At 42.5% G+C, this 11,607-nt stretch overlaps 1 protein-coding gene across 4 annotated transcripts in view; it reads right to left on the bottom strand.

Annotated features, from left to right (window-relative positions):
• Positions 1–11,293, bottom strand: part of LOC140846668 (anthrax toxin receptor-like) — a 38,757-nt gene extending 27,464 nt beyond the window's left edge. Inside the window, exon 1 of one of the 4 annotated variants that reach the window (XM_073224114.1) lies at positions 10,899–11,293. Coding sequence is in view for 3 of the 4 variants with exons in the window: in XM_073224113.1 (XP_073080214.1) it covers positions 6,910–7,181 (272 nt within the window). In the remaining variant the exon portion in view is untranslated. Of the gene's footprint in view, positions 1–6,909; positions 7,247–10,898 lie in introns of those variants that run through there. The other 3 variants (XM_073224113.1, XM_073224109.1, XM_073224110.1) reach the window with 3 other exon arrangements.
• Positions 11,294–11,607: the final 314 nt, after the last annotated feature.

Below are 11,607 nucleotides of genomic sequence, written 5' to 3'. Positions count from 1 at the left end.
ACCTGCCTGTATCTTTTCTTGTGCATCAGCACGTGTCTAATGCCAAGCAATACAAATTCCCTGGAGGGCATAAAGAAATTGGAGAACCCCTCCGGGAACTGAAAAGTGGACATTATAAAGCCTACTCATAGTCCTTTTAATCCCCTGGTGTGGCTGGTAAAAAATCTAGATGGCTACTGGCATATGACCGTGGGTTACAGACTACTGAGTAAGTCACACCCCCTCTGCAGGCTGCTGTCCCCTCTAGTACAGCCCTCATGAATACCCTAAGTCATGAACTAGGGACATATTATGTTGTGGATCTTGATAATGCTTTCTTCTCCATAAACACAGCACAGGACAGTCAGGAACAGTTTTCCTTAACATGGGAAGGACGGCACTGGGCTGTCACTGTCCTTCCACGAGAGCACCTCCACAGTCCCACTGTCTGTCATGGACTTGGAGCCCAGGATTTGCAGCATGGGAGAACCTGCCAATGGTGCAGCTGTACCATTATATTGATGAAATCATGCTTACTGGTTATTTTCTTACAAGAAGTCCTGCATGCAACAAACATTGTGCAGCACCTAGACTGCTGCAACACGTACAGGAGAAAGGGTGGGCTGTGAACAGCACCAAGTTTCAGGGTCCTGGTTTGTCAGTCAAATTCCTGGGGTTCGTCTGGTCAGGTAAGACTGAAGTTACCCCAGAAGCAGTGATTATAGATGAAGTTCAGGCTTTTCCTACCCCCAGAACTGTCACACTATTGCAAGAGTTTTTGGGTCCTTCAGGCTACTGGAGAGTGTTTATCCCACACTTAGCACTAATGATGAAGCCCTTATACCATATGTTATGAATGGGCATCTGGTGGGCCTAGGATGAGACGTGCATTTTCTTTCACTGCTGAAAAATGGGCCAAGGCCTTCTAGGCCTTGAGTGTGATAGACCTGTCAAGACCCTGTAACGTGGATGTCCATGTGACCATAGACAGTTATGGCTGGGTTCCCTGGAAGTAGCTTGAATGGACTCACCAACTTACTGAATTCTCGTCAAAATTCTGAAAAAGAGCAGACGCCATTTGCTGCTGGCATCTCCATGAGTTGATGAAGCAGATCTAATTGGCCCAGGTATGTTGGCTAGAAGGAAAGCGTGACTCTGATGTGACCCGATGGTTACAAAAATGTTTGTTGCATCTGGGGCAAAAGACAACGTGGGTTGTTGCCCTTCAGCAGGGCCTGGACTTTAACCTTTGAGGAAGTCATCAGAGCCCAGCAGGAGTGCACTGTATGCTCTGAAAGGGACTTAACACCAAGGGAAACAAAAGCGAAAAGGAACAAATGGGACTACATCAAGCTAAAAAGATTCTGTACAGCAAAGGACACCATCAGCAGAACAAAAATACATCCTACAGTATGGGAGAATGTATTTATTTGTAAATGACATATCTGACAAGGAGGTAACATCCAAAATACATAAAGAACTCACACACCTCATCAACCAAAAAGGAAGTAACCCAATTAAAAAATGGGCAGAGGATCTGAACAGACACTTCTCTAAAGAAAAAATTCAGATGACCAGCAGGCACATGAAAAGATGCTCCACATCGCTAATTACAACGGAAATGTAATTTAAAACCACAGTGAGGTATCACCTCACACCAGTTAGGATGGCCACCATAGAAAAGACTAAGAACAAGAAATGCTGGCGAGGATGTGGAGAAAGGGGAACCCTCCTACATTGCTGGTGGGAATGTAAACTAGTTCAACCATTGTGGAAAGCAATATAGAGGTTCCTCAAAAAACTTAAAATAGAAATACAATTTGACCCGGGAATCCCACTCCTAGGAATTTGCCCAGGAAGACAAGTTCTCAGATTCAAAAAGAGATATGCACCCCTATTTTTATCACAGCACTATTTACAATAGCCAAGATGTGGAAGCATCGTGTAGATGAGTGGATAAAGAAGAGGTCGTACATATACACAATGGAATATTATTCAGCCATAGGAAAGAAACAAATCCTACCATTTGCAACAACATGGATGGAGCTGGAGGATATTATGCTCAGTAAAATAAGCCAGGCGAAGAAGGACACGTACCAAATGATTTGGTATAACAACAAAGGAAAACTGAAGGATCAAAACAGCAGCAGACCACAGCTCCAAGAAGGGGCTAGTGGTTACCAAAGGGGAGGTGTGGGGGTGGGTGGATGGGGAGGGAGGGAGAAGAGGATTGAGGGGTATTATGATTGGCACACATGATATGGGGAGGATCACGGGGTAGACAGTATAGCACAGAGAAGGCAAATAGTGACTCTGTGGCATCTTACTACACTGATAGACAGTAACTGCAATGGAGTATGGGGGGCTCGATAATATGGGTGAATGTAGTAACCACAATGTTTTTCATGTGAAACCTTCATAAGAGTGTATATCAATCATACCTTAATAAAAATATAAAATAAAAAAAATAAATGGGACTCAGACCAAGTCGCACAGCAACCTGGGATGATACCTAAGGGACTGATACTCCTCAAGTGGCAGGTAACAAATCCTACCATTTACAACAACATGGATGGAGTTAGAGGGTGTTACATTCAGTGAAATAAGCCAGGCAGAGAAAGCCAAGTATCAAATGATTTCACTCATCTGTGGAGTATAAGAACAAAGCAAAAACTGAAGGAACAAAACAGCAGGAGAATCACAGAACCCAAGAATGGACTAACAATTACCAAAGGGAAAAGGACTGGTGAGGGTGGGTGGGAAGGGAGGGAGAAGGGGAATAAGGGGCATTACGATTAGCACACATAATGTGTGTGTGGGGCACGGGGAAGGCAGTATAGCACAGAGAATACAAGCAGTGACTCTGTAGCATCTTACTACGCTGATGGACAGTGACTGTAATGGGGTATGTGGGGGGGGACTTGATAATGGGGGGAATCTAGTAACCACAATGTTGTTCATGTAAGCGTATATTAATGATACCAAAAAATAAAAATAAATAAATAAATAAGAAGGAACAAGCTAGAACTAGTACTCCTAAATCACGTGATGTCACCAATACTGATCTAGGAACATGTCCTCGGGTACACACACCATCCATAACACTGGGCATGGATACTCTTCCTGTCACTAAAACTGCAGACACAGCCCATCAACTCACTGAACACAAGGGCCCTAAAATACCACCATCAGGACTACTGGTGGCTATGCCCAGATGTGGGATGAGTTTATGTGGCTTACCCCAGGTTATGGACATTTGAGCCCTGGGTCACCCTTATGTTAGGTGTTCATAAATTAAAAAATCACTCTAAACAAAACCAGCACAACTGTACCAAGAATCTGGGATGGATATTGCTGAACCTAGGCAGTCATTCTGCCACATTAAGGTATGGCAACTGGTTTGGGGCTGACTCATTGTACTGCCCAGGTATATACTAGGTAGCCCCAAACGGGACCCATGGTTATGTGGCACAGATCTTTGCCCGTGGCCTCCACCCAGGTGGTTGGGCTGCTGTACCCTGGGTTTTCCCTGGGCATAGGGGAGAATCAACCACAGTGTAACCACAGTTGCCCAAGTCCCTCTCTTTTAAGCTAGATGAGCACAATTCATCTTTCACTGGTATGTATGATCATTTGGCCTCTTTGCCCCACACATTGGCCTGGAGGATGTTACAGCATATATAAAAGCTCTTATGAAATTTATTCAACAAGCCTTAAGTGAGAGCCAAGAAAGCCTGTCCTTATTGAACACTGATGTGTCCCTAAGAGATAAGCTGTCCTCCAAAATGGGATGGATTTGCATATCATTAGGGCTTCCCAAGGAGACACCTGTGCCATTATCCAAGCAGAATGTTATATATTTATACCTGATGAGTCTACTTTATCATCTTTATTAAGGACATTTACTGAGGACACAGTTGAATGACCTAAGTGATCCAAAACCCAGCCTAAGGGATTTAATAGATCAGTAGTTTGGATTATGGGGCTCCAAGAGGAAAAAATTGTAGTTGATTTTGGGAGTCATTGTCCTAATCTGGGTTTTCTTCTTGCACACACCCGTGCTGTTGCTGCAGCATATGTCTCCAATGCAGCCAGACAGCTGTCAAAGGAGCCCCCTCTGTGCTGGTGAAACTCTTTGTTGACCACTCAGGGCACAATGCAAGGGGCAGGGGAGGGGAGGGAGCATATGAGATTATAACAACCAATCACAAGGGATGGAGGGTAGAAGGAAATCATCAAGAAGACATGACCACCAATTGACCTGTGACCCAAGCAACTGGAGGCTCCTCACCCCTGCCCTGTCCTTAAAATGTGGGCTCTGCCTGCCTTCTCTGCTCCTAGAAGCTGCCTGAGGCTATAACCTTGAGATAGCAATGCGGGTTTGATACCATCTGGACTGTATACATGACCGAACCCAGTTACAGCTTCTGTGTAAACTTTAAGATTTGGTGGGTGGGTATGAAGATCTACTCATTTTGTGGCTGCCCAAGACAAGTCTCATCTGTAAATTCCTTTGCTTACTAACTTTGCTACCTATCATTCTGGAATGGCCTGCGTCTTTGTAGGTCTTCCCTGCCCTCCAAGTATGGGACCATTTTCAGATTATACCTGAGAAGATCCCAAAGAGCTTGTGAACCAGCATACTTATATGTGGAATCAAAACAAAAAACAAAAAGCAGAACTCATAGATACAGAGAACAGGTTGGTGGGTGCCAGAGACAAGGATGGAGGGGGCAGTGAAATGGGTGAAGGTGGGCAATAGGTATAAATTTCCAGCTATTTATAAATAAGTCCTGGGGGGTAATGTACAGCATAGTGACTATAGTTAACAATATTGTATTATATATTTGAAAGTCACAAAGACAGTAAATCTTAAAAATTCTCATCATCAAAAAAAATTGTAACTCTGTGTGGTGATAGATGTTAATTAACTTACTAAAGTAATGATTTATACATAGAGAGAAAGAGATACTATATCATAAATATACATTATATATACAGTAAAAAATATGTGCATGTATATATATATCTACCCACTATATACATATATATATATCATCATTATGTTGTACATCGGAAACTAATACAATGTTATAGGTTAACTATATCTCAATAAAAATCTCCCAACAAAGAAAAGTTCTGGATATTACTGCTTCACTGGTAAATGCTACCAAACATTTAAACAAAAGCTAATACCAAACCTTCTCAGATTCTTCCAAAAAAAGTAAAGAAGGAACTATTCTTAACTCATTGTCTGAAGCCAGCACAACACTAATACCAAAGCTAGATAAAAACACCACAAAAAACTACACACCAATATCTCTTATGAACCCTGATGCAAAAGCCTCAAAAAATACTAGCATACAGAATTCAACAGTATATTTAAAGGATTATACACCATGAGCAAGTGGGATTTATTTAGGAATGCAAGGATGGCTGAACATATGAAAAGTGATCAATATAATATGCCACATCAACAAAATGAAGGAAAATAACCTCATGACCATCTCAGTTAATGCAGGAAAAAGTGTCAGTGCCTCCCTGCTTCTGACCCGCAGGTAAGGGAGGAGATACGATGAGATATGGAAGATCTGAAAGGACCAGCCAGGGGACTCGAGACTTAACAGCACAAGAGTGGTGCTGAGAGGGCACCCTTCATATTTACTGAGCAAATACATGTTAACAACAGTAGAATTCTTTGGGGGAAGTTAGTACACAATCATTAACTAACTCGAAACTTAATCCTCAGCAGTCTCCAGTCTCCTGGAGTGCGCCATCTTACATGTTATTGAAACAATAGCAAGGGCAATTAGGTCACAGAAACTGTTTTGGTCTTGTTTGTTCTGTTCTTGATTACATATCAGGAATTACAGGAAAAATAATCAAGTCATATATGATTATATATTTGATTTTTATACTTGATTTCTATATTAATCCCACATCTCCCCCTTATTTTGTAATAAAATGTTTAAGTAGTAGGTAGACATAATAAAGATTACAGTTTCTAATAGAAAGCTTTTTAACACAGTTTACCTTTTCATAAAAGATAATCTGTCTTTTAAATCTTGTGATGTAAAATAAAGATGGTAAGTAGAGTTTAGTGCAGTAGGAAGGCAAGTGTAGGTGGTCAGGTGCCTACAGACTAGGTATTGATCCGAGTTAGACAAGGGCAACAAAACAGCCATGGGTGCAGATTTCTCTCAAAACTGGGGGGTGAGGTTCTAAGCCTCACCTCTGTTGACCGTCAATTTCTCACCTGATGGCCCCTCTGTGACTGTGCCTGTCTTAGGCTGTTCCTCCCTTGAGGAATCTTACCCGTCTCTGGCTAACCAGCCATCTTCCAGGGCCATACAAGGAGATGTAAATTAAAGTTGGTAAGGGAGAGAGAAGCAATATTCTTTGAAAAGGTTAGCTTTTTACTTCTTTGCAGATTTATGCCCCATGGCTCCTATGCCTAGCACTTGTCTAGAGGTATCTTTACCAGCTGGAAGGATTAAGATACACGGTAATTTTAAATATGAGGCATGAATTATAGTAAAGGGCTGTATTTAGGAAGGAAAAAGAAAAGCTTTAGAAGCAGCAAAGGAAGAAAATATGAGATTGATTATTTCTTTGACATAACTTCTTGTAGAGTAATGTAAGCATGTACAGTTTTAACAAATTACAAATTAAATTATGTACACACCTTAACAGAACAGGAATACAGATACATAACAAAAGCAGACCTACAATTACCGGCCATATCCAATGAAACCAAGAAAACCAGTTAGGTAACCCAGGCATTTGTGAAAACTTATTAATAATATGATGAATATTGTCCAATTGATTTTGAATAGTTTGAGAAAAATCAGACAAATTAAAACAACACATTCCTGAAAACTGTTCACATCCCATATGTTCTTTTAACAGCACAATTCGGAAGCAACTTACACTTCTTCTAGCTCTTGATTGAGTTCAGATAATATAGAAGCAGTCAGATTTGTGGTCTTACTATCTGCACAGGCCAGCTTACATATCTCTTTTTGCATTCCACTGACTAGTCCAGGAACTGGCAGGATGAATGCCGCTGCAACTGCAACAGAGGTGGGACCTAAAAGTTTCAAGTTGTCGTCACAATCAGAGGGCAGAGCTTGGAGAAATCTTTTATGACTATTTCCGGGATAATCCATTAGAGTAGGAAGGATGCATCCCACGCCACACATACTTTGATAATGTGAGGAGAGGGCTTAGGGTGTGGACTTGTACCACCTGCCCGACCCCTAAGGTGGGCTGGGTTGTGTCTGTTTGCTAGCGCTGTTTACAGTGAGGTCACGGGTTATGCTGAGCTACCCTTCTTTATTTGCGGAACACTCAAAACACTCCATGCCAAGTTTCTCCTGGCCTTTTGAACTTTAACTGATTTCACTGAAAAATGACTCTAGAGCTTAATGTTTAACACAGAGTTTTGGTAGGGGGTTTCCTTGCATGTAGTTATTACAATTGCTCTGACTGCAAATATCCTGCCTTGCTTTTTCCGGAGGCCCTCACGTTATTCTGTCTAAGCTCACGGTCCCTGTCTCATTCCCTAGCTCCTGCTAGGGAAAAGGGGCCACGACCGCTCTGGTTGCTTCATGCTGAGAGGGGGCGCAGTAAGGGGTGCAGCTAGGTCTCCATCACTGGTCAGTTGAGAGGGCCTCGGAAGATTGGCGCTTCTATTTCGGGTTCCATTTCTATTACTATTTGCAGTTTTATGGCTTCTAGGCAAGATAGAACAAATTGTGTTATTAGGTTAAGTAGCAACATCTGAAGCTGAATTTTCTTTTTTGGAACAACTTGACAAGATTAAGAATGCATGGCTGAATATGAGAACTAGAAATAGTAAAACTTTAATTGAAATGATGGGAGAAAACTAAAACATCTAGAGAATCATAGCTAGATATTTTGGGGAAACTAGAATTCTGGATCTAGTCTACATCTCAATGACTGGTATTAGGATTTAGTGTAAATAAGGCTGCATTATTGAAACAATACTTTTCTCTAAAATCACCCCCATTTTTATTAGAAGTAACTAGATTAAGAAAATAATTAACACTTGGCTTGACTATTTGCGTAAGTGCATCAAGAAGACCAACTGATTACATAGGATCCTTTAAATGTGCTTTGAAGGAACTTTTTATAAGGAATTTCAGATTGGACATTTAAAGGCCTCTGGAGGCTAGAAAGCCAAGCCAGACTTGCCTTCAGGTTTTGCCTGCAGTACCTGTACATTTGGGTGAATTCTTCTCTTCCCAAGGTCCCCAAGCCATCGTGAGGTTCTTGCACTTGCCAGGAAGTGACCTTCCTTACTCACCTGGTAAGGCTGCTGGGAACCCTGTAAGCAAGGTACCAGGCCAGTTCTTCGATGGAGCTTTGTTGGGTCTATAAAGTCAACCTTAGTTCCTTCAAGCTGTTCATATCTGAGTTTATGCACGCGTCTCTCAGGCATGACATTCCAGTCAAAGCCTTGGTAATATAACCTGTGTTTTTAATTGATCCTCTTACAAGGAAAGTAGACTCTTAATGAACTTATGCAAATAAACATACTGCTGTAAAATATGAAAATAGTCACTGAGAGTTTTTAAATTCTGGAGGGATTAGGTAGAGAGAAAGATAAATGTTTCAATCCTGCCTATAAAGATATTGTCATTTACTAAACTGTTGTCAGTTTAAAAGAAAAAGCTTAAAACACTTTATCAGCAACATTTGAAACATAAAGCCACAAAATCATTTTTCTTAGTTTATTTAATCCTATGTAACCAATACCTGTTCTTCTGAAATCTAGTTCTTTACTAGTTTAGGAGTAATAAAACAGTTACTATAAGTGACAAAAGATTTACAAATGACAATGGTGAAAGATCTGATGAGAGCTTACTATAAGACAGTTGACATAAGAAAATTTGGATATTTCTGTAACACAAAACATTCAGTAACAAAGTTTAGCATCATTCATTCCCTTTGACAGTGCTTTCCAGGTAAATATATATCAGTTAAATAAGCCAAATTAGCCAACTATTTTCCCCGATGAGGAGAAAAAATTCCTCTGACATGTTCCAGGGGCCCTCTACAAAATATCAGAGTTAACTAGAGGTAAAAGCACCTTTTTGAATTTGATTTTGGGAAGTTATCAAGAGAAAGTTTCTTTGGCACTTGCTTACATAAGATTATAGGTTGACATGAAGCAATACTTATCCATTTAACTAGAATGACAACAAAATACTTCAACGGCAGACACAGAAGGGTACACAGTTGTTAGCAAAGTTTAGCTTTTAGTCCTTCTAATATTGAGATCTCATTTTCTTAAATACTCAGACAATTCATTGAGACTTTAAGCATGAGAAATTGCTTTGATAAAACAATTAGAAAACTTTCTACAATTTTTTAACATTAATTGCAGACTAACAGTTTAAGAAAACTTGTCCTTTTCAGTGAAAACAAAATTCTAATTTGCTGTTAATGTTGAAAAATTAGATTCTACAATTTTTTTTTTACATTTAGAGTTCTTCCTCTTTAAATAAACAGCTGTACCTTAGAACAATTACTTTCTTTTACCTTCAACAAAACAAATTTCCATTCCTTATACTTTCTCTTATTAAAACACACATCTTCATTTTTTTCTCAAGGGGCGGCATGAGTAGAGCAGTGGAAATCTCCTCCTGAAACCATATATATTTTGAAAATACAGCAAATACAAAGGTGGGGGAATGACAGCCTCTTCAACAGCTGGTGTTGGCTAAACTTGGACAGCTACGTGTAAGAGAATGAAACTGGACCATTGTCTAACCCCACACACAACAGTACACTCGAAATGGATCAAAGACCTGAACGTAAGTCATGAAACCATAAAACTCTTAGAAAAAAACATAGGCAAAAATCTCTTGGACATAAACATGAGCGACTTCTTCATGAACATATCTCCCCGGGGCAAGAGAAACAAAAGTAAAAATAAACAAGTGGGACTATATCAAGCAGAAAAGCTTCTGTACAGCAAAGGACACCATCAATAGAACAAAAAGGCATCCTACAGTATGGGAGAATATATTCATAAATGACAGATCCGATAAGGGGTTGAGATACAAATTATATACAGAGTTCACGCAGCACAACAAACAAAAAGCAAATAATTCAATTAAAAACTGGGCAGAGTATCTGAACAGACACTTCTCCAAAGAAGAAATTCAGATAGTCAACAGGCACATGAAAAGATGCTCCACCTTGCTAATTATCAGGGAAATTAAAATTAAAACCACAATGAGGTATCACCTCATGCCAGTTAGGATGGTCAACATCCAAAAGACTAGGAACAACAAATGCTGGCAAGGATGCAAAGAAAAGGGAACCCTCCTACACTGCTGGTGGAAATGTAAACTAGTTCAACCATTGTGGAAAGCAGTATGGAGGTTCCTCAAAAAACTAAAAATAGAAATACTATTTGACCCGGGAATTCCACTCCCAGGAATCTGCCCAAAGAAAACAACTTCTCAGATTCAAAAAGACATGTGCACCCCTATGTTTACTGCAGCACTATTTACAAGAGCGAGATATGGAAGCAACCCAAGTTTCCATCAGTAGATGAATGAATAAAGAAGAGGTGGTACATATACAGAATGTAATACTATCCAGCCATAAGAAACAAATCCTATCATTTGCAACAACATGCATGGAGCTGGAGGGTATGATGCTCAGTGAAATAAGCCAGGCAGAGACAGACAAGTACCGAATGATTTCCCTCATTTGTGAAGTATAACAACAAAGAAAAAATGAAGGAACAAAGCAGCAGCAGACTCACAGAAACCCCGCCTGGCGGCCACGTCCCAGTAAACCCACCGGCCCGCACCTCAGGGGACTCCTGCGCACCACCGGCCCGCACCTCAGGGGGACCCCGCGCCCGCGCCCCGTCCTACCTTGAACCAGCGCCTGGAGCAGGTGCAGCTGGAGCATCCGAAGTGTCCACAACCGGCGCCGCCGGCCTGCGCTCAACGTTGGAGTCGGCAGCCCTCCGCGCAGCCCCGCGTCCTGGCCGGGGCTCTCGGGAGCCGCGCGGGCTCCGCGGTGCAGACGCCGCTGCCGCCACAGCTCGGGGCCGGGCAGGGACCCCCGCGGGCCACACTGAGGGGCCGCCGCCGCCTGCCCCCGCCCTGGGGCCCTCACGCGCTCGCGGAGCGCCCCGTTAACGGGCGGCGGCGGGCCTCGAGGGGCACGGCAGCGGCAGCCAAGTTGTCAGCATGGAAATGCCCGTCAGACCGCCTTCAGCGGCCCCGCAGCCAGAGCGCCCGGGCAGCGCCGCGGCTCCCGAGGAGTCCGGCTGGAGCTGAGGAGGGCGGCCCCACAGGCGCCCGCCGCGGCCGCTGATTGGCAGAAGGGAGGGGGCTCGTGGGCCCCGCCCCCACCCCGTGGGCCCCGCCCCCACCCCTCGCCGGTTTTCTAACTCGCCTACCTGCTGGCTTGGAACTTCTCACAGACCTGCGAGCCCAGGCGGCTTCCCGCACCGCCTCGCCCCCCTAGGGACGTGCAGCAGGCCCTGCAGGTACTGCTGCCCTTGAACCTTTGGTAACCACAAATCCAAAGCCTGCAATGGCAGTAAGTCCATATCTATTGATAATCACCCTAAAT

The sequence above is a fragment of the Manis javanica genome, chromosome 16 (assembly GCF_040802235.1).
Source record: "Manis javanica isolate MJ-LG chromosome 16, MJ_LKY, whole genome shotgun sequence".
Classification (NCBI taxonomy): domain Eukaryota; kingdom Metazoa; phylum Chordata; class Mammalia; order Pholidota; family Manidae; genus Manis; species Manis javanica.
This window is presented reverse-complemented; position numbering and strand designations above follow the sequence as displayed.